The sequence below is a fragment of the Bufo bufo genome, chromosome 8, assembly GCF_905171765.1.
Source record: "Bufo bufo chromosome 8, aBufBuf1.1, whole genome shotgun sequence".
Lineage (NCBI taxonomy): Eukaryota > Metazoa > Chordata > Amphibia > Anura > Bufonidae > Bufo > Bufo bufo.
The window spans coordinates 159,968,346-159,992,604 of record NC_053396.1 but is presented as its reverse complement, the minus strand read 5'-3'; the positions used below and the strand labels follow the sequence as shown (position 1 = coordinate 159,992,604).

Here is a 24,259-nt window from a genome sequence, read left to right as displayed (position 1 = left end):
GCCCAGAACTATGTTGTTCGGGAGCAGCGTAGCTTGCTGTACTACACTGTTGCTTAGCTTCCACTCAGATATTCCCTTAAATCCGTCCATCTCCAACTTGCACATACTGAGGGTTGAATAAAGATCATGGAAATGAAAGTTCAAGACGGCACAACTCTTTGAAGACTGTCGGACAAAATAGAAGAGCTCTTTCCTGCTTCTTTTTTACTAGCTAGTCTAAAGCCTCAAGCACATGGCTATATTACAATCTGCCAGTTGAATGAAGCCTTAGTATGGCACGAGTATTCTATAGGGCACTACTGTACATCTTTTTGCCTCCACTATCATACACAGGCATACTGAAGTTTTTACTATTGGTTACATCAAAATTGTAGCATATTCCATTGGATGCTGTATTGCAGAACTATTTTCCAATAACTGCATTGCTTCTTTGGAATAATAACCCCATAATCTAGTGCTCTATGGAGCAACATATGGCGGCGTACAGTGTACCCATAGCTCTGCCTCCTACATATGGCTTAGAGTGGTTCTCCAATCCTGGTGGATGCAAGTTATCTATTTCCCTCCTTCATTAGTATAGTCTTGGTGACTTTTTGTGGCGTGTGTTTCTATTAACTTTTTAAAAAATGCTTTTGAATTTTTTTCCCTTCTTTCTGTAAAACTGTTCTTTTTAAAGAAAATTCTTCTATATAATGACTTTCCCTTTTTAATGATTTTTTGTGCTGCCAGAAAAAGGAGATCAATGAGGACTCTAATGACTCCAAGTTAGTATTATTATTGTGTGTGACCCTTCTATCATTTCTTTTTAGATATTATATATATATATATATATATATTTTTTTTTTATACATACTGTATGCAATATCTATTTCAGCCCTCCAACGTATATAGCCAAATCCATTGTCCGTGCTAATTCTTCAAGAGACCCGGAATTACTAGCAGATGAATTGAGACATTTTCTGATGGAGGGTTTTACAGATCCACTACCGAACACAAGTATTACTGCACAGAATGTGACTACGGATCTTTTAGGTAACTGCCTTTATTTCATTCAATGATCTTATGAGATAATTACTGTTCTTCTCGTTTTATTACAAGTCAACCACTCACTGCAGGGAGCAGCTGAATGCCGAGTTTATAGATAACTGTATAATATTTTACAGGTTTATGAACATAAGTCAGATATTATATTCTCTAAGAATTCATTTAACAATGCTATAAATTTAATTATATCTGTTTTTTACATGTTGTAAATCTGAAGGTTAAAAAAATAACTCATTGAAATAAATCCAGCCTAGAAAATTTGTTAGGACTGGCACTCCACAATTCTGTACTTGGCATTGGGCTTTGTTCACCACTATTGTATTTCTAATCTGTTCCTGATTTTATTGAGAAAAAGTAATAAATGTGGAAAAACTGACAGAGGCGTCATTCATCATACCAGCTTTTTAATTTGCTGTTGCATTTACTGCAGTGGGAATAAAAAAAATAAAAAAATAAAAATAAAAAAAAAACATTTTTATGCTTGGTTTATAATGGAGTTGAGCATATAGATTCTAAACTAATCTAATTTATTACAAATTTCCCAATATTTTCGGGCTACAATAAAGCAGAATTTTTTGTGGATTCGTCCCACATGAGCGGGCGCCCGCTATGTTACAGTTCGGAAGACAAAGAAGTAGACATCTTCCACCAAAAAGGATAATAAAAAAATCTGATATTGCAGTGTGTTATTAAGCAGGCTGTTTGTTACCACCGGCTACCATCCATTTACCCGTAGCCATATATGTCTCTGTCACTTTGATATCACTAATGATGTTGTGATGTTAAAGTATATTAAATGAAGATTTAATATATGCAAATGAGCCTCTAGGAGCAACGGGGGCGTTGTCATTACACCTAGAGGCTCCCCTTTTTCTGCAACTGCCGCATCCTCTGCACTTTGATTGACAGGGCCAGACATGATGATGTTTTCACTGCCTGGCCTGTTAATGTGCAGAGGATGCGGCAGTTGCAGAGAGAGCAGAGACTCTAGGTGTAATGGTAACGCCCCTGTTGCTCCTAGAGGCTCATTTGCATATAGTAAATCATCAGTTTTCTTAGCAATGAGGACACATATGAACATGGGGCCAACACAGATGCCTTCAGCTGCCAAGTGCTCATGTCACAGGTCATCCAGTGTCATAGGTACAGATCTGCTGACAGATGCCCCATAAAGAGCTTTAAAGGTGTTGGACACAGTCCTAAAGACCTCAGAGTGTCATCCATGACTTCTCAGGATAATTGGAGCACTTTCTATTCGGATCAAATCTGAGAGCCAATTTGTCAGAATTAGAATTGGCTTTTCTTTAGATACCATTAATTTAGTGGAAAAATTAGTAGAGTGGAGTGTTATTCATGACATCTGTGATATCCACCGTGATCACCCCCTATTGGAAAGAAAGTGCCCACATACCACCGGAAAGGAGCCCTTATCTGTATTATCCACCATAGGCTTATTGTCATCAGGCCAAGAATCTCTCAACATGAAACATAATGAAAAATAAGCAAGTACAACACAGCAGACCCAGAAGATGGTAAACAGGAATGAGACAGATGCGATGATCCTGCATGAGCTGCTCCCACATTCACACGTTTCACACGTTCAGTTCTTTCTAGTTATTTCAGCACACGTTAATATAACATAAAGACTATTGACATGTGACTGAGAATCAGGCAGTTCTTGCATATGCTACAATTAGTGTAGGTTTATAGATATGACGTTACTGTAGTCTCACTATACTCATTCTACTCCTTGCCCCCCAGACAACAAGATACTGTAGTATTCATTCTCACTATAGCATAGTTATGGTTATTATAAGTGTTAAAATGCAGCTTCTGCAATAAACTTCTAATATCAGGATAGGTCATCAATATCAGATTGGTGGGGCCCCAACACCCTGTACCCTCACTGATCAGCTGTTCACTTATAACGGGAGCAATGTGGCAGTTACTGGTGCCATCCATTACACAATGGATGGAGCTGTGTAGGTCCAGTGTCGACTGGTGCCACAACCCCTTCAACCAGGAAACCTAAACTATTTTTCATAGACACTTTCATGAATGTCAACCCCATAGTAGCAGTGGCGTCACTAGCTTTCAAATTTTGGGGGGGCACACTGGGGGCCAGGACAAAAGTAGGGGGGGAGCTATAACAACGATACATTTACACAAGTACGCTTAGAAATGCTGCAATACTTTACACAATACCTAAAACCGCAACAGGGAAGAAAAGTCCAGCTGTCTGTGAATGACACTTTTATAGAGAGGGGGATCTGTGGATGACACTGCTATGGGGGGGATCTGTGGATGCCACAGATCCACCCCATGACAGTGTCATCCCCATTTCCCCCTCCATAACAGCGTCATCCACAGATCTCCCTCCCTATAACAGTGTCATCCACAGATCTCCCTCCCGCCTCTCACAGGAGTGTACATATATATAATAAACATATTTCACATGAACACTTACAGTTACTTGGCTTGGTCCTTGGGGATCTCGGATGCCACTTCCACACTTTGGCCGGGGGCTCGGCGGAGCTGATGTTGTGTTTTATCCTAATGAGAAAGATTTCATAATAAGGATTTGGAGAAGGGGCAGAGGGAAAGCAGAGCAGAGAGAGGATGGTGCTGCTACTAGGGGGTCATACTATGGGGGAGTAATAAAACCCACCATAATGCCCCCCAGTAGAAATAATTCTCCTTATAATGTGCAAAACATACCCCCTTATGCCCCCAGTTGAGCTAATGTCCCCCATAATGTGCCAGTATAAAAAAAAAAAATATAGTGCCCCAGTAAATGCCTCCATAGTGCTCCTCTCCCCCTTCCTGCTAGTGCCCCCCATAATGTACCAGTATAAAATGCCCCATATATCGTGCCCCAGTAGATGCCCTCAGTGTCCCCCATAATTTGCAAGTATAAAATACCCTTTCTTACTGCCCCCCGTAGATGACTCCAGAGTACTCCTGTCTCCCCTTCTCCATAGTACCCACCATAATGTGTCCCAGTATAAAAATGCTACTGTACAGAGCCCCCCATATAAAACACCCCTTCTTTGTGGCCTCAATAGATGCCGCTATAGTGCCCACCAATAATGTGCCAGTAATAAGTGCCCTCAATAACGTGCCACTGCCAGTAACAAGAGACCCCCAATGTGCCAATAATAAGCCCCCATCACGTGCCAGTAACAAGAGCCCCCATCACGTGCCAGTAATAAGCCCCCCATCACGTGCCAGTAATAAGCCCCCCATCACGTGCCAGTAATAAGCCCCCATCACGTGCCAGTAATAAGCCCCCCATCACGTGCCAGTAATAAGCCCCCCAATGTACCAGTAATAAGCCCCCCATTACGTGCTAGTAATAAGCCCCCCCATTACGTGCCGGTAATAAGCCCCCCATTACGTGCCAGTATTAAGCCCCCCCATCATGTGCCAGTATTAAGCCCCCCATGTTCCAGTATTAAGCCCCCCCATCATGTGCCAGTATTAAGCCCCCCATCGTGCCAGTATTAAGCCCCCCCATCATGTGCCAGTATTAAGCCCCCCCATCATGTGCCAGTATTAAGCCCCCCTATCATGTGCCAGTATTAAGTCCACCCATCATGTGCCAGTATTAAGTCCCCCCCATCATCAGCCAGTATTAAGTCCCCCATCATCATGTGCCAGTATTAAGTCCCCCCATCATCATGTGCCAGTATTAAGTCCCCCCATCATCATGTGCCAGTATTAAGTCCCCCCATCATCATGTGCCAGTATTAAGTCCCCCCCATCATCATGTGCCAGTATTAAGTCCCCCCCATCATCATGTGCCAGTATTAAGTCCCCCCCATCATCATGTGCCAGTATTAAGTCCCCCCCCATTGTAATAAGCCCCCATAATGTGCCAGTAACACTATTGTAAAAAAAACAAACAAAAAAAAAACACTTATACTTACCTCAGTGTCAGCGATGCGATGCAGACTCTTTCTGTGTCCCGCGCTGTAAGGCTCAGGCGGCGCGATGACGTCATCGCGCCGTCTGCGCCGGCCTCTGATAGGCTGCCGGCCTAGTGCCTGCAGCCTATCAGAGGAAGGGGAAGGGACACGCCTCTCCCTCCCCCAGTGGCGTAGCGTGGGTTGCCAGCACCCGGGGCAAGCCAAAAATTGCGCCCCCCCCCCTACCCCAGGCACGCCCCTTTTAACAGATACTGTAGTAGATCACCTGCAGTCCTATGTAACACCACAGATAACACAGTGATAACTCTGAGTACAGATAATGTAGTAGATGGGTGTAAGCCCCCAGAATTCAGAACACACACAGTGTGACCTTAAGTCTGGGGCCGAATGCGGCAGGGTGGGCCATATTCTCAATCTGCTCCCCCAACCCTACTGTGAAACAGATATGTGCATGACATTATTATTACAGTATAATACCGCCCCATACCTGTTACATCCAGTGACGTCTCCTGTGATGTAGACTCTCCTCAACGTCTTCATTCAGAGATAAGACCTCCATGATACCTTCTTTCAGCTGCTTCTCGTCTCTGCAGAGTTTCACAGAATTTTTTTTAGGTTCCTCACTTTACTATCATCCTCTCCTTCCTGGTGTCTCAACAATGTCATCCTGCTGCCCCCCAATACTGGGCTAGAGCCATACAGATAGTCCCCCATTCCTCATAATATTATTTCCCCTGTATATTATAATGTCCCCCTCTTTGTTATTAATATAATGTCCCCCTCTTTGTTATTAATATAATGGCCCCCCTTTGTTATTAATATAATGGCCCCCTCTTTATTATTAATATAATGGCCCCCTCTTTATTATTAATATAATGGCCCCCTCTTTATTATTAATGTAATGGCCCCCTCTTTATTATTAATATAATGGCCCCCTCTTTGTTATTAATATAATGGCCCCCTCTTTATTATTAATATAATGGCCCCCTCTTTGTTATTAATATAATGGCCCCCTCTTTATTATTAATGTAATGGCCCCCTCTTTGTTATTAATATAATAGCCCCCTCTTTGTTATTAATATAATGGCCCCCCCCTTTGTTATTAATATAATGGCCCCCTCTTTATTATTAATGTAATGGCCCCCTCTTTGTTATTAAAGAGGGGGCCATTACATTAATATTAAAGAGGGGGTGATTACATTAATAATAAAGAGGGGGTCATTACATTAATAATAAAGAGGGGGCCATTATATTAATAATAAAGAGGGGGCCATTATATTAATAACAAAGAGGGGGCCATTATATTAATAATAATGCATTGGCCCCCTATTTATTATTAATATAATGTCCCCCTCTTTGTTATTAATATAATGGCCCCCTCTTTATTATTAATATAATGGCCGCCTCTCCCCTCCTCTCACCTAATTACACAGGGTGGGACTCTGCACTCAGGGACAGTCACTCACTCTGGGTCGCTTGAATCACTGCCTGTCCTGGAGTCTGGACTTCAGTTCTGCATCTTCAGTTCATTCATGCTCCGGCTCCTGGCTCTGCACTGCCTTTCCCGCCTGGGAGGTGGGCGGAGCCTATCGGGAACTGCCGTGCATGCCCTGCCCCCTCCTCACTCTGCTCTGCAGCCGGACGCTGTGTGAAGACGGTGGCGGCTCACTTGGGGGGGGGGGGGCATTTTAGTTGGGGGGGCACAGCATGATGTAGGGGGGGCCGTGGCCCCCTCTGGCCCCCCCCCTGGCGATGCCACTGCATAGTAGACTCTTGTATCATCAGCAAACAACCTTACCTATCAAACCGTATTAAATGTTACTTACAAACATGTTAAAAAGAATAGGCCACAGAACAGACCATGGTGGTCACCACTAGTCATTAGTCTCTCTACAGTAACTACAATACTGTGACGTGCGTCTTTAGCCAAATCCACTGAGCTATCCAGGAATCAAGTCCATTTTCTGAAACTTCTCTGAGCTCTTTATCTTAGCACTTTGATATTAGTACTTCCATTTATTTTACTCTACAGAACTCTGTAAGAATGAGTCCACAAGCTATGATGACTTTCTATACCAATGGCCTGATACAAACCCAGCAGAAACAGCCACCCTACAGTGTCATACAAACCCAAATGACATGACAAGCAGAGAATGGTAAGATTTATTTCATTATGCAAGAATCATGGGAAAGTGTGCGTCAGCAAAGATTTACAGAAAGTATACCATCATTTCACACTGCAGATGTGTAAGCAATGGTAATGACACAGTCGAGTCACATTATTATGACCACCAGCTAATATCCAGAGTAATCGCCATGTGCAGCACGGAAAGCAGCTAGACGGGCTGGGAGCGAATCAATAAGGTCCTGGTAGGTCATCAGCCATGCTGATCGAAGTGCATCCAACAGCTGCTGGAGGGTGCGTGGTAAAGGATCCATAGAGCAAAGTAGATGATCAGGTGGTTCCACAGATGATCAATTGGGTTCAAGTCTGGGGAATTAGGGGGCCAGATAGTACTTGGAAGTATTGGTCATGCTCTTCCAACCAATGTCATGTTGAATTGTCTTGCTGTTGTGTGATCAAGTCGCATTGTCTTGCTGGAAGATCCCATCTGTCCCAGAGAAGACAATCAGCATGTATGGGTGTACTTCTTCTGCAAGGTTGGATTCATGCCCAAATTGGTTGAGAATGCCTTCCACATGGATGAGTGGCCCAGAGAATGCCACAAAACATTCCCCAGACCATAATGCTGCCACCACCAGCTTGTGCTTCCATCAATGGCTGCAGGGTATTTGTTCTCTGATGTTTCCCTCCTGACACGCCAACATCAATCTGTTTGATGAAGCAGAAAATGTGACTCATTGGAGATGGCAACCCTTTGCCAACCAACAGAGGTCTTTCCTGACTATGCAACTTCGTTAGCAGATGTGCAGTGACCATCCTTTGGAGCCCCGAACACAGTAGGGTTCACTGAACTGTTGCTTTAGACACACGTCTGGTAGCCCCCCGGTTCATTTTGGTGGTGAGCTGCACCACTGTATCGTGTTGGTTCATCCTCGGGCACTTTCGTAGCCGATGTTCACCTCTCACATCAATGGCATGTCGTGCTCCGCAGTTTCCAAGTCGCTTATTCGCAGTGATGAAATTTGTCCACTCACAATACACTTTCATCACAGGAGCACACAAACTGTTTAAAAACTGCACAGTTTCAGAAATACTGCCACCCTTGGCCTGGAAGCCAATAATCATCCCTTTTTGCGGTAAATTGCCCCTTTTACCCCATGACAGAAATGAGGGATATGTGTGCAGACAGCCTATCACACACCTTATATACCCACCAGGCCAGGTCCCCACATGTGACTGCCTTCATGAGCTATGTGCTGCCAACATCGAAAGTAGGAAATGGTCATAATAATGTGACTCGACTGTGTATATTATCTGTCATAAGAATGTAATCAATGTTCCTTCTATTAATCCAATGGTGTTTGTATGTTCCAGCTATATCAATGCTACCACTTTAGAAACAGAATGGGGAGATCCGAACTATAGCAAATGCGTTCCTAATTCATTTGAGGATCTTGAAAATGTCATTGTGACACCAGGTAAGTGTGTCTATAACTATGTATTACTAGGGTACACCAAATTTAGGGTTTGGTGGTTTTTGGTGCAGAACATAGAAGTTGTGCACAAAAATCAAAGTCTCAAGTAATCTCATAAGCAAAATAATATTAGATTTGATTGTGCTCTGAAGTGTTTGAGATATGCTTGCAGGGCAAATATTTGCTTTGTTTGTCTGGTTGGATGATACTCTATATTGCAATGGCCATTTAGTGGAGATGAGTGGACAAGCTATTAAACAGCAATAATAAAATTCTTCTGCTCTGATCTAGTCTTGCCCTTAGATAACCAATCCTCATCTACTAGTGATCATGCTTGCAGGACAATGATGTGCCACAGTTGTGGTGCCCAGGATGTAAAGCCTTTATTTCCCATAGCCAGGGCTATATTATCATTGGTGCCGTTCACGCCTCTGCTCTTGGATCCTGCTGTACTGTCTGGGCAAAATTTATTCACCTACCAAAAACTCTTTATTCAGTCTGAGTATCATGAAATAAGTGCACGCTGACGGGCAGTATTGTCCCATATTGTGCTCTGCAGACTGTAGCTGGCAGGTAGCGTGCCATAGTGAAGCCTGTGCTCTCTGATTTCTAATAAAATAATACACATACAGTGAACCAGAATGAAAAACTGCTGCTGGACCAGGAGACAGAAGGTCTTATGTAATGGTTCAGTAGGTGGGTTCAAGGACGATATGCTGCTAGGGAAGACGGAAAGTATTTCATTTGGACAGGACATAGAGACTGGTGGTAGGAGATCTGTGCTTGTGCACTTAACAACAAAATTGGTAATGTCAATGACATTGCCTGAAGCGCCCTCTCAAAAGAGGTTTTCTAGTTTGCATCAACATCCTATAAAATAATCATTTATGTCACCAATGACCTGCTAAAGGCCAAAACAAAAAAACATTACTCTCTCCTCTTCCTCCTTGACCTGTCCTCTGCCTTTGACACTGTCGACCACTCCCTTCTGTTACAAACTCTTTCATCTCTTGGCATCACTGACCTGGCCCTCTCCTGGATCACATCATACCTCACAGACCGGACGTTTAGCATCTCCCACTCTCGCACCACCTCCTCGTCTCATTCCCTCTCTGTTGGTGTCCCATAGGGCTCTGTCCTAGGACCCCTGCTCTTCTCTATCTACACCTTCAGCCTGGGACAGCTTATAGAGTCCCATGGCTTTCAGTATCACTTTTATGCTGACGACACACAAATCTACCTCTCTGGTCCAGACATCACCACCTTACTATCCAGAATCCCACAATGCTTTCTAAAACTTAACATGGATAAAACAGAATTTATCATCTTTCCTCTTGTTCAACCCCCCTCCCCCCCAAAAAAAGACCTGTCTATCACGATCAATGGCTGTCCCTCCTCCATACCTCATAGATCGTAAGCCCTAGTGGTCAGGGCCCACTCGACTTCTGTACCAGTTTGTAACTCGTCTTGTTCATTCTTATTGCAGTTGTCTGTATTATGTATGCATACCCCTTTTCATGTGTACAGCGCCATGGAATGAATGGTGCTTTAATAATAAATAATAATTTATGGAGGTCGCTGTAATTGTGTACTGTATGTCTTTTACCTTTATTGCTCCTGTGAACACATGACCATGTCCATGCAGCTCCTCCTTATTTCCTGTGATGTTATTTCCATGGGCGGAGCAGTCATAGAGGAGTGTCTACTTAACTAGCTGGGTGATAACCCTGCACTGCTGCGGCTCTCAGGTCTCCCTGCATCAATATCCGGTTTGACTTTGGCTACTGTGCAATGGGCGGCTCAACCTAGGGCCTCTATATCGCGTCCCAGGTGTAAGAATGCTGAGTGGTGTACTGCGGCCTAAATGTCTCTTTATGTGTCACGGTGCTCCTACCTGGATACTGCTGGACCCCAGGCTTTGGCTCCGAAGCAAATAATAGTGGGAATAATTGAGGGATTGGAAAGAATAACTTGAGTCCAGACCTTGAGATGAAGTTCAATGGCAGCTTTACTTTGAATAAACATTTCTTCAAACAGTTTACAGGCTTTGTCTTGGTTCCAGCATATAACTGGCAGGCAAACTCCACTCTGCTCTCTTTCTCTTTGACTCTGCTGTACTGACAAGCTTAAATAGTATCTTTGCTTTCTTCTTGATGCAGCACTTTCTCTCTGTAGTCTGACTCTAGGTTATGCCAGGGGACTTTCCTCCTGGCTCCTGAAGCTTTAGGCTTCTGCCTCCATGGCCAGTAGAGCTTAAGGTGCTCTTTCTGGCATGGACACGTCCAGAAGAGATGTGCCCCTGCAAACCCTTACCCTAGCTGGGGGTCAACTAGACTAACTCTAACTGGTCCCAACCCTTCCTGCAGGGAGTAGAACTAGCCCACTTTTCTCCAGAGGGGGGTTAGAATGGAATGGTAAGTTCCATTCCATCCAAGATAGCTATGCCATATTTGCTGCCATCTGCTGGTGAACCAGGCATATTGCATGAACATAACAGTTGCATAAAGATGTTAACATTGCACCATATAAAGGACCTGGACAAAAACACACAAGATGACACTGTGTTAGCGAATTAAAGACAGTAGCAGGTTGCAGAAGTGGTAATACCACTCTGGGGTGTTACGACAGCAGCAGTGACGTGTCTCCCATGCGCCATGTCATTGGCAAACGTGTCTGAGAGACATGTCAAGGCTGCAGCCAGTTAATCCGGATGTTGACATAGGGAGACCTGACAGCTGCAGCAGTTCAGGGGAAACAAAGGAGCTTGAACCTAGCGGTGGGGATCAGGTAAGTATGATTCCCTCTGCAGGTCCAGCCACACTAGGGAAGGGTCTGCCCGAAAAGACCCCAGGGTTGACCAACCCATTCCAGAACAGGTAATTAATTGCACAGCAGGCAATGAAATCACTAGGAGAACCAGTCCTGGGCGACCCAGACAAACCAGAAATAAACCTAAATAATAGTTTGTCTTTCTTCTTGACAACCTTTTACTGGGGTCACTTGCACAGGTTTGATATTTTTGAGGACACTTGATGTAGAGCAATGGTGAAACAATATAACAAGGTTTAGGAAGTGTGATCAGAGTATTAAGCTCAAATATGAAAACTTTAGGCAGCTGTGCTCACCATTCCTCTTGCCAGCCTCCAATTTGGAGAGGGGACCATTGTACTTTCTGCTTCTCCAAACAGAAAGACTAGAATGATCCCTGGATGAAGACGTAGCATGTGGATGCTTGGATCCGACAGTTGTGTTGGGTAGTGTCATAGTCATGTATTTCACACCTAAACACCTTCCTTCCCAACAATCTGCTGCTCTGTAGTCCTGTGTAAAGGGAGCTTTAGATGTATTCAGCAAGCGAGATGTAACAGATCACAGACAGTTCTTGTTTTCATTTTTTTCTGTTTTTTTTTTCTATAGAAAATGCAAATAATTTGGCAATGCAAATTTTAAATATGACAAAGAAGGCGGATTCCTTATTGGGAAATGATATAAGAATCATTCTGAACAAAGTTTCAGAAATAATTGCATTGGGAGAAATCGATCTTAAAACTGCCAAAGTTAACATGGATGTAATAAACTTAGTTTTATTAAGAGCTGACACGTCTCTGCGCCTATTTACTAACAAGTGAGTATTCCCTTTCTGCAACCTTATTAATCATTTGATGACTAATAGGTATAGTTAAAGTGAAGATCCGCTTTGGACCAACATTAAAAAATATATTAAGGAAATGCAATTACAGCTTATAGCCAATAACTGAATGCAGACTACCAGTAGAACACCTCTGGAAACTTAAAGGAGTTCTCTGGGGCTTCGACTAAATCCTAGCTTTCAGACAACCCCTGGAAAGAAGCTTGTTCCACCACTACTTACCGTTGCTCACCATTGTGTTTATGTGACCGTCTGGCTCTGGATCTAGGCTCTTCCCCTGATGTCTTGACCAAATCTACTCCTGTGTCTTCCTGTTCTGCAATATGTGCATTTCAGCTATAATTGACTCCATTTATCTGGCTAGCAAGATGGGTATCCCTGCATATCATTTTCCCATGGAGCATTGCCAATAAGTTTCTCCACAGGACTGGTCTCTTTCAGGAGAGACAGTACCCTGTCAAAGGTACATCCAAACATCGCGCCAACCAGAATCCTGCTCCGTACTGATGAGGGGCAAGCACTCGGAAACAGCTGTCTACGGATGGAGATTTGGCTTGGATATTTTTCCTTGTACCAAGGCTTGTTAAAAGTCAGACTTTGGCTCACAGGGAGCCACTTCCAAAAGGTGGAACTAGCGAGATTACATAGTTAATACGGTTGAAAAAAGACATAAGTCCATCAAGTTCAACCAAGGGATAGGAGGGGACCTGAATTTTAGAAAAGGAAGTACATAAGCATTAATGTCATTTACTTGACTTTTCCTAAATAGTTCTTTACTTTGGAGATACCTCTTTGCACGGTATAAGTTATGATAAATGTCTTAGGCTACTTTCACACTATCGTTTTTTGCGGATCTGTCATGGATCTGCAAAAACGGATCCGTTACAATAATACAACCGCATGCATCCGTCATGAACAGATCTGGTTGTATCATGTCTTCTATAGCTATGGACGTTTTCTATTGTGCCAGATTATGTCCGAGAAAACGGATCCGTCCCCATTGACTTACATTGTGTGTCAGGATGGATCCATTTGGCTCCGCTTCGTCAGGCGGACAGCAAAACGCTGCAGGCAGCGTTTTGGTGTCCGCCTCCAGAGTAGAATGGTGACTGAACGGAGGCAAACTGATGCATTCTGAGACGATCCTTTTCCATTCAGAATGCATTAGGGCAAAACTGATCCGTTTTGGACCGCTTGAGAGATCCCTGAACGGATCTCACAAACGGAAACCAAGACGCCAGTGTGAAAGTAGCCTTAGGCCGAGGATACTCCATCTCCTTCCATTAATCCGAGCCCCCGAGGTGCTGTGAGCGGTGGAAACATTAAAAAATGTCACATTTAAAAGTACAAAATGCCACTTTTATCCACCTATTACTAGGAACGTATTTATCATTGCCTTTGTGGCAGAAGAGTGGCATCAAAAACTTGCAGTTCTTTTGTGCAAGCATCATTTGCAAAAAAAAAAAGGTGATTTTTAGGGTTTTTAATGGCAATTACCATTTTTTAACAGATAAGGGGTGTCATGGACTCCCATAGATTGATAGATTTTGTAGAATTTGTGCCAGAAACTAGTGTAAATTATTGAGCACATTTATTAGCTTTTCTGGTGTACAGGCTTCCTAAAGAATAATCCCATTTGTTAAGTGGGTCTGGGCCTCTTAATACATTTTTGCATCATACTTCATATGTCACTGTTAATAAAATGACATATAGACTTCTGTACTTTCTATTGTGTTCCAGTTTGCAACAAAGTACAACTCTCAAGGAAATTTGTTCAATTCCATTAAAGTGGTAGTACCATTAGGACAACGTATCCCCTATCCACAGGATAAGGGATAAGTGTCTGAACGGTGGGGTTGCTAATAATAAAGAGCCCTTGGATCTCCCCAGTGAGCTCCCTGATATAGCGCCCCCTTCTTGAACGCACATGTGTTTATAGACTATAAGAGGACCTGTCCCCTCTCCTGATATGTCTGGTTTAATAACTACTTGCATCCCCCAAAGTAATAACAATTCTGGAGCATTTATTCTTATGACTCTGTGTTGTGCCATTCCCATATTATTCCTGCTAAAAGTTTACAAATAAATTGCCAGCAGTCTGCAGTAAAGGTACTGCTGGGTGTTACCAGCAGCTGGTGTGTCTGACTCAGTCCAATCAGTGCTGCTGGTGTCAGACTGTGCAGCGACACCCCCCGACTGGTAACACCCATCTGTACCTTTACTGCAAGCTGCTGACAATTCATTAAAAACTTCTAGTAGAAATAACAACATAAGAATAGATGCTCCAGAATTGTCATTGACATTTGGAATGTAAGCAGTTACTACAGCAGACATGTCAGGAGACGTGACAGGTCCTCTTTAAATGTCGCCAACTATTGTAATGTAATGTGCTAAATGCATTCTGGGAAATTAATGAATAAAAATGTATCAAAATAGTTAATTAAAAAAACTAAAGGAAAACAAAAGACATTTGTGAAACAAGTTTATTTACTTTGCAGGCTCCTTTTGTGGTTTGTCTTCTACATTTATACAAAATATGAATTCAATATTTTTCTTAGGGTACTTTCACACTTGCGGCAGGACGGATCCGACATGCTGTTCACCATGTCGGATCCGTCCTGGCGCTATTTCGCCGTGCCGCCGCTCTGTCCCCATTGACTATAATGGGGACGGGGGCGGAGCTCCGGCGCAGCACGGCGGTGCACGGCAAAAGCCGCCGGACTAAAAAGTAAGACATGCAGGACTTTTTAGTCCGGCGGCTTTCGCCGTGCACCGCCGTGCTGCGCCGGAGCTCCGCCCCCGTCCCCATTATAGTCAATGGGGACGGAGCGGCGGTCCGGCGAAATAGCGGCATGACGGATCCGACATGGTGAACAGCATGTCGGATCCGTCCTGCTGCAAGTGTGAAAGTACCCTTAGTTTTTTTTATTTTTCAAAAATAATGGTTGTTGAGGAGGTAAAAGGCAAAAAAAAACGATTTGGTCGTCATCATTTGCAATGAATGGATGGGTAAACTAAAAAGCATGGTCTGCCGATACTGGCCAGATGTTAATATTGAGTAGATATATAATCATTCGGCATCTAATACTTTGTGACTAAATATTGTAATTTTAAGGATTCTTAACCTTATGGAGGAAGTTGGATTTAAAATGACCTTTCCTAGTGACACAGCAAATGTGACGACCGATTCCATGGCTCTACTAGTGTCAAAGAAATTTGAAGAAACGTACTTCACTGTCTCCTCATATATGCAAGGGATTGTGGAGGTATGGATGTTTTTTTACTTGATGTAATTACCCGGGGAGTTGGTTTACATATTCCTACGTAGATACAGCTCTTGGAGTAAATTTACACACTGCAGATTTGTTGAAGAAATGTCTGAAACTATATAATTTATGTGAATGGGACTTGCAGAAATCTGTGCAGATGCTACAGACACAACCCCATTCAGATGAATGTGAATACGCCTTAATAGGTGACTGTTAAGTCACTTCGTGTTAACACCAAGATGTTCTTTGTAGGTTTCTTCAGGATTGGGTGTGTTTATCTGAAATAAAAATAATTCTATAGTGAGTACTGTAGATAAAGATTACAATACAGGCAGTTACTTGTGAGATGGACTGTGGAGTGATTGAAAGCTTTGCTCTCCAGACCTGTTAAAGGGGTATTCCCATCTAGACATTGATTATATATCGCTATTACCATATTTTCCGCCCTATAAGGAGAAATGCCTACATGCCACAAAAAAAGAAAAAATACAAACAGAAGCAAGTGTAAACTTTATTACTCGCTACAGCACATCTAATAAAACTATACGTACAATATTGGCAAAACACTGGCACAGTCTATTACAGGACCCGTACTTGGCCAAACATTTACCATCAACACTACGAATGATCTACAGGAGGGCCCCAACCAATAGGAATATCTTGGCCCCAAGTAAACCTCAACAACACAATAAGGCCTGCCCCAATTACACATAACCGCACAAACTTTACCTCGAACAAAAATGGGACCACTTTTAATATAAAACACCACATGACCTGTCAATCGTGATACGTAATCTATCCAATAGAATGTGGCTGTCGTCTCCAATATGTTGGTCGCACAACACAGGTATTACATTGTCGTGTGAAACAACATAGATACAATATCCAAAGGCAATATCAAAACATAGCCTTTCTAGACATTGCGGATCTATGCCTGAAAAAGAAAAACACCCACTGAAAATCACAACTATCGACCACATACCCGAAAACCCGTTCAATAGATTCAGCAGCCTCCAAAAATTTGAGGTCTACTGGATTTACCAACTAGACACCCTTACACCGCACGGGTTGAATGAGATTAATGAGACTATCTTTTAATACATTTTTAACCCCTCTTCTGTACTCAAGGTATTTATATTATAGGACATATTATAGGACAATTACTAGTATCATTTGCTATTAATAATTTTGTTACTATTTTTATGATTTTTTTATTATCATTATTGTTATTGCTAATTTTATTATCACTTATGAGAATAACCCTACATGAAATAATAAAGTGGGGCTGTCCTTTTCTTTTATCTGTTTATTGTATTATTACATCCAATTATTTTCTTATATATTTATATATTTATTCATTTATTTATCCATTCTCTCATCCACTGTAAATAGCTCTAAAAAAACTGATCTCACCTTTATGAACCCTATATAATTATGTATGTTGCATGTATTATATAATGGATTATATAATTATGTATATTGTATGTATTATGTAACCCAGACTAGTGGCCACATCTGAACTCAGATCCCACCTTACCAAACCTTTGTCACACAATATTTCAAGTATATATTACCCACTGGCCTACGCGACGAAAATGTTTTAAAAAATCACTGAATGTGAATGACATCTGATTACTGTCCTGATGAAGGGGGCGTTCCGCCCTTGAAACGCGTCGACTGAAAATAAAAATTATCTACCTCTACCAATATTCACCTGGTATCTGACACCTGCTGACAGCGCCGATACAGAGGCTCCCTTTTCTCCTTCTAAGAGGAATATATAGGAATATATATAGTAAGACTGCTGAAAGAATTTTTTTTAAACTTTGTTCACAGATATCATTAGAACAGTTTCCTCCTGACAAGGCTGTAGCCTTCATACATTTACCCAACTCAATCCAAGACCAAGCAGAAATATCATCATCCAAGGTCCAGTTTAACTTCATTGGGAACATGTCACTATTCCAGGTAAAAATCAAATGTGTTTAGAAGTTGGCTAAGTTCTTAGAAGTCAGAATTTTTCCTTAACTTAAGCATACCATAAACCCAAGTGGGCATTAGCCCGCTGACTCAGTGTCTATGGACCTAACGTAAAGCATTATAGTTTAATGGTTTAAAATACACTGTGAAATTCATTTCATCAAACATCTGATAATCCGCAAAAAGTCTAATAATTTGGGAAGTTTTCAGTTTAAAACTGCAAAAAATCCAACAAATTTTTGAAACTCTGGGATCGTGATAACATGCTGCGACTCCATTCACTTCAATGGCTGCACTGCTACATAGGGATGGTTGGGGCGTGATGGGTGTTGCACCCAAGGCTGACGTGTGGCCCCAGCCTTAAAATCCTCACTGCAGGTCAATTTCAGCTGCAGGTTTTTTCCACAGTGTATCTGCCCCTTGTAGACATATCCTAAAGGCGAAAGGATTTAGTAATGGGTAACATGAAATTGGAACACACTGGGGCAGATTTATACATTTTCTCTAAAATAAGGATTTATGCTAATCTTTGGCATATTTTTGGAGTTCGTAGACATGCAGAGCAAAAGGTGTCTAAATGTGTACCAAATCTGGCACATAATGCATTTGCCATAGTAAATCTGCCCCAATATGTCTGACACTATTTAAAATGCGCCAGTGAAAGGCGGTTCCAAATAATCTTTAAAAGAGTCCAAGGCGCTCAGAATTAATGTTCCATCAAGTATAAAAAATTCTTTATTATGGTAACAGTGGATAAAAGATATACTAACACAAAGTGCACGTCCAATCAGTGGCGTACATAGAGAAGTAAGGGCCCCATAGCAAGGATCAAACCAGGCCCCCCACACAGGACAGAAGGGTTTCTGCCTAAACCCTTTTCAATGACCCTTGGGCCATTTTTGCACTGCCTTAATTGCTAAAAGTTGTTCCTTTAGAGGGTAGAGTCCTGACCAAGTTTTCACCCCCAGTAGAAGAGGAGATAATCCCAACTAAGACTGGGCCCCCTCTTGCCCAGGGACCCATAGCAGTCGCATGGTTTGCCGCTATGGTAGTTACGCCCCTGCCTCCGATCAGTAGTGTTATTAATGCATCAGGGATACCGCAGTAAAAATTCCAGGCATTTCTGTTCTCCGGGAACTTTTTCAATGATGAAAGGTATTACAAGTGCAGCCAGCCAGTCGCAGGGGCACCACGTGAGGTGCACGGTGGACCGATGAGGGGCCAAATAGTATAACACACAGTTCATCAGTTTACTCACGGTTAGCAGATAGCCTCCCTGGGCTGGCAGCATAGTGTTGAGGTGGACAGCACGAAATCCTCCGGGGCACGCTCTGTGGTAGGAAGCATCAGCCAAGATGGTGGTTGAGGTGCCCTTGATGTTAAGGGTGCTTAGGGTGCTTGTTGCGGCGGAGTCCCTTTTGTCGTGACGCCAGTACCGTTAATGGTGGTACAACCATAGGTAGTAATAATGAGGTAGACAGTGGTAAGATGCAACTCACAACTTTTACTTTGGATGTCTTTTGGTTGCAGCAGTACAAATATGCAGTGTCTTGATGGTACAGAGTTAATTCTGCAAATCCACTGTTTTAGGCTGTTTAGGTTTCTGGGGTTTCGGAGCAGTGGGTTAGGTGTACCTGGTTCCTATTGATGTGTGGGATCCTATTCCTTGTCTTTCCCTACAAGCTGAATATTTAGACAGGAAAACTCAACTGTCTCTCAGAAGGTTGGTGTGGCTGCCAGAAGCTATAAAACCTCCACCATGCAAAGGTGTCTGGGGCCCTCAATAATAGCTCTTATTACCGATTAATTCCTAGGAATGCTTGTTTCTTTTCCAGGGAGGCAAACTCTTCTCCTACTGGTCAGGGATGCAAGTCTACAGTCCGGCCACAGAAGGAAAACGTTCTTCTGTGCCTCACATCTGAGTATCACCTCCTAGCGAAGTTGGCTCCACTCACTAATCTGTGTTGCGAAGTCTTCACTCTATCTTTCCTCCCACTAATTTGATCTGACTGCCTCAGATCTGCTCTCTTCTGAACTACATTTTCCTAGCTAACCTGATCATCATCTCCTCTCATCTCTCCCACTAGGCCTGACCTAGGTATATATATAGGACCTGAACTTTATCCCCATCTACTGGTGGGATGTATAAATTACACCTAATAGGCCTGTTAACAGGGATTTTGCAGATACACAAATGCAAAGTTATACATTACAACCTAGTGCTTGTAATAGAGTAAAAAGTGCTTTTAAGCAGTGCCCACACACACGTAGCGGGACGCTGCACAAGGGAGATCAGAAGTAATGTGATGCATGGTGCTCAAAAAAGTGCAGAAGAACTGAAACATTAGGTAAAGTGGCGTACTTACAATGGAGCCTGGAACACCTTAATCTGCTTCCAATCTCTTGTCTTCAATTCGGTGGAATTTATTTCACCAGCAAAAAATGCATTTTTTGCTGGTGAAATAAATTCCACAGAATTGAAGACAAGAGAGTGCTGCGGTTTCTTCTATATGACGCATCCAAGTGGGAACTTCTGACTGGCTCCCAACACTGCTGGCACCACCACAAGATAAGGCTTTAATTTTTCGTTGTGCTGCTATACGCATTTTTTTCTATTAATCTGCTTCCAACCATAAATCCACAGCATTTCTCTGCAGCTGCCTCTAAGGGGAGCTTAATGCATAGAGATTTTTACTGCATCTTTTGAGTTAATTGGAATCTGTATAACTTCCTATGCACTAAGCTCCCCCTAGTGATGGCTGTAGGCAGACCGTTTTATAATATACTGCTTGAGGGGAAGCAGGCAATTTCGAATATTGGATAGTTTTATAAATGTATTTTTGCCTGTCTTCTGCAGTAAATATATTGAGAAATATGGTGTTCAGAACGAGCGACATATTTATAAACCAAAAACACAAATGCAATAGCACTCTGCAACCAGCACTCTGCCCTGCCTCTATGCTGGATGTTGAATGAGGCATTGGTGTACATTTTGGCCAAAGCGTAATAAGCCACTCACCACGCCAAGGTCGCCTCTATGAGTGGTCCCTAACACTAGTACCTACCTGTTATGGGCCATGACAGCCACACAAAGTCCAGGGAGCGCAGGTTAGTCTGACCAGTTAGTCTGCCCTGGAGGCTGGTTTTAAAGTCAGTATAAAACTGAGTCTGCTTATATAGAACCTACCAGTAGCCATTTGGCTCCAGGAGAAGTATATAGTGGGCTCAGTATGCATGTTGGTACTTGCATCCCTGGATCCAATGAAAGCTGTCACGGCACCGGACGGGGTTAAAAGCAGAGTGGCCTGGCGTGCATGCTGTACCTGTGCTCCCTGGACTTTGTGTGGCTATCATGGCCCATAACACGTAGGTACTAGTGTTAGGGACCACTCATAGAGGGTACCTTGACGTGGTGAGTGGCTTATTACGCTTTGGCCAAAATGTACACCAATGCCTCATTCAACATCCAGCATAGAGGCAGGGCAGAGTGCTGGTTGCAGAGTGCTATTGCATTTGTGTTTTTGCGTTTGTATATGTATTTCGCCATAGCGATGTGCACCTGCATACAGGGATGTGCTGACTGAACCCCCCATATTTATAAACCAGTTGTTTAACTTTTTCTAACATAGAAGTTGGGGAATGTGGGCAAAAGTGTGCCTTAATTAAAAGATTCTTCCATTATTAAAAAAAAAAAAAAGCAAATTTGTCAGAAATTTCACCGGGTGCAGGTCAGCTTTAAAGGGGCAGGGTGCTGTGGATGACAATGTTAAGGGAGCGGAGTGCTGAGTTGCTGTGGAGGTCACAGTTCAGGTGGTAGGTAGGGTGGCCATTCAGGCCACCCTCAAAAGACGGACTTAAAAAACCTGCCCCCAGGTCCCGCTAAGCCACACCCCCTCCCACTCTGCAGCCGACGGGGATTAAAAAAATGAAAGCAAAAATCAACTTCTGTCAGCTGCAGGGGTGGGAGGGAGGGTGACTTTCTCCCTTAAGCTCACGTTCAGACAGCACAGTGCTGCTGTCTGAGAGTGAGCTGTTCAAAAGAACATCCCTGTGTCGGTCCAGGCCCTGGGACGGACGGAGGACAGGGAGTCTGAAAGCTGGACTGTCCGCCCTAAAACCGGACTTCTGGCCACCCTAGGGGCAGGCTGCTGTGGAGGTCACAGTTAAGGGGATTGTCCGCTATGGAGGTCAGTGTTAAGGGGCAGATTGCTGTAGAGGCCACTGTTAAAGGGACAGGGTGTTGTGGAAATCACTGTTAAGGAGATGGGTTACTGTGGAGGTCACTAATAAAGGGGTGGCCGCTATGGAGGTCACTGTTAAAGAGGGTGGGCTGCTGTGGAGGTCACTGATAAGGGGGCGGGATGCTGTGGAGGTCACTGTTAAAGGGGCGGGCTCTGTGAAGGTCTCTGTTAAGGGGACAGGGAACTGTGGAGGTCACAGTTAAGGGGACGGTCCTCTATGGAGGTCAGTGTTAAGGGGCGGGCTGCTGTAGAGGTCACAGTTAAGAGGCCGGGTTGTTGTGGAGGTCACATTTTTAGGGAACAGAGCTCTGTAGAGGTCACTGTTAAGGGGGCAGGTTTTTATGGAAATCACTTAACGAGATTGGGTACTGTGGAGGTCACTAATAAAGTGGCGGCCGCTGTGGAGGTCACTGTTAAAGGGGGGGCACTGTGGATGTTACTGTTCAGGTGGCAGACCGCTGTGGAGGTCACTGTTAAAGGGGGGGCACTGTGGATGTTACTGTTCAGGTGGCAGACCGCTGTGGAGGTCACTGTTAAAGGGACGGGGTACTGTAGAGGTCACTGTTATAGTGGATACTGTGGATATCTTTTAATGACACACACAAACATTGAATGAAATAGATGAAATATACCCGTGCGAAGCCGGGTCCTTCTGCTAGTACGACAATAAAATACTGCCAGGTGGTGGTACCATACATTATATATTGTAGTGTCATCTGGTGGCCAGATTTCCTTATAATTCTGACTTTGAGAAGCTGCTTTAGCAGTATAATATATTCCTAAAGCATTGCACATGAGACCACTGTGCCATTTGCTTTTGTACATTTCTGACAGATTTGTGTACCGCTGATAATGCTGCAAAGTGTTTCATGCATATCATAATGGGTATTTTTTCATTTCCTTACCATACATTAGTAGTGATGCTGACATATGCATCATTGAGCTTCTGCCTATTGTACCATATTCTCTGAAGATGTTACCAACAGGTTTGCATGTGTATGACAGTCATGTGGATGGGCTGCTATCAATACAATAAGTGAATTCATATTTTCTATAGGATGAATCCACACATATTCAACTGAACTCATACGTCATAAGTGCCAGTTTTGAAAGGAATATTGTTGAGAATCTGATGGAGCCAATAAACATAACTTTGCGACACTTGGCAGAAAATGTGGTAAGTCGGTCTCACACCAATGGATATTAGGGGGCAGTAATTTGTGAAGAGCTCCCCTTTAAATAGGAACTTTATTGTTACCAAACAAGGGGGTGGAGGAATTTGCCTGCAGGGCAAGAAAGGGGCTACCGATTTCCACTGTTCTCCATTATAGGAAAAGAACACAGAAAATAACAGATGTGACAGATTTGGCACGTAATTCACCCAAACAGGCTATCATGGGGTCTGCATGCAGGACTTTCCCCTCTGCTGTTAACAAAAAACACCATAAAAATGGGTATAGACACTCTCACACGGCTTGCCACCTATCAGGCCCTGATAGTTTGAAACATGTTAAAGGGGTAATCCCATCACATACAATGGGGACATATTGCTAGGATATGCCCCCATTGTTTAGTAGGTGCGGGTCCCAGAGGAGCGGGGGAAGCGAACGGAGCAGGGAGAGCTGTGGCTGAAAGACCCCGTATTTCCCGGGTTCTGTCCACCACCAAGCGCTGAATTGGAGCAGCCCCTGAAATGAATGGGAGCAGCCCCTGCTCCCATTTATTTCTATGGGGCAGACGGAAATAGCAGAGCCAGCACTCGGCTATTTTCGGCTGCCCCATAGAAATGAATGGAGGGTGGCTGCGCATGCGCAGAGTGCCCCCCGTTCATTTGCCCACTCTGTTCTAATTGTAGGTGTGGGTTCCAGAGGTGGGACCCGCACCTATCAGACAATGGGGGCATATCCTAGCAATATACCACCATTGTCTGTGATGGGAATACCCCCTTTAATTCCTTTTACAGTTTGTACTTTCTCTCTTTTAGGCTAATTTGCCGGTGAAGTGTGCATTTTGGAACTTTACAGAAAACAGTAAGTCATAGCATTTTGCTACTTTTTTCCTATCAATCTGCTTCTTTCTCTGAATGTTCCTATACTTGTGAAACACAATGGTCCTGATTAATCATGCCTTTACTCCAGAATTCTGAGTTTCAAAAAGTTGAAAAATTTGGCTTTCGCAACTTTTTTGGGCTCACTTGCAAAAAATGTTGAGACTTTTTGCATTTTTACACAACACGCTGCAGTTATGAAATATGGGTGGGAAAGCGGGCATGGTTAAATATGTTAATGAGTTTTACTACAGGTGTATCAGTCCCTGAGAATTTTTTTAAAAGTAGGAATCTCACACCGGTAGATGGGTGGAGTAAAAAAGCTGGAGTAGCTTTTCTAAGTGTTATGCCTTATTCACACATCAGTGTTCGGTCAGTGATATCCATCAGTGAATGTGAGCCAAAACCAGGTGCGGCTCTAAACACAGAACAGGAGCAGATCTTTCCCTTATACCTGATCTGTGTGGAGGCTTCACATCTGGTTTTTGCTCACAATCACT

At 43.2% G+C, this 24,259-nt stretch overlaps 1 protein-coding gene across 1 annotated transcript in view; it reads left to right on the top strand.

The window, feature by feature from the left end:
- The first annotated feature begins 709 nt into the window (after positions 1-709).
- Positions 710-24,259, top strand: part of LOC121009172 (adhesion G-protein coupled receptor G4-like) — a 66,113-nt gene continuing 42,563 nt past the window's right edge. Inside the window, exons 1-9 of the mRNA XM_040442088.1 lie at positions 710-764; positions 875-1,032; positions 7,006-7,129; positions 8,473-8,576; positions 11,991-12,198; positions 15,338-15,488; positions 17,328-17,459; positions 22,770-22,889; positions 23,697-23,742. Of these exons, the coding sequence (XP_040298022.1) occupies positions 963-1,032; positions 7,006-7,129; positions 8,473-8,576; positions 11,991-12,198; positions 15,338-15,488; positions 17,328-17,459; positions 22,770-22,889; positions 23,697-23,742 (955 nt within the window). The 5' untranslated portion in view covers positions 710-764; positions 875-962. The remainder of the gene's footprint in view (positions 765-874; positions 1,033-7,005; positions 7,130-8,472; positions 8,577-11,990; positions 12,199-15,337; positions 15,489-17,327; positions 17,460-22,769; positions 22,890-23,696; positions 23,743-24,259) is intronic.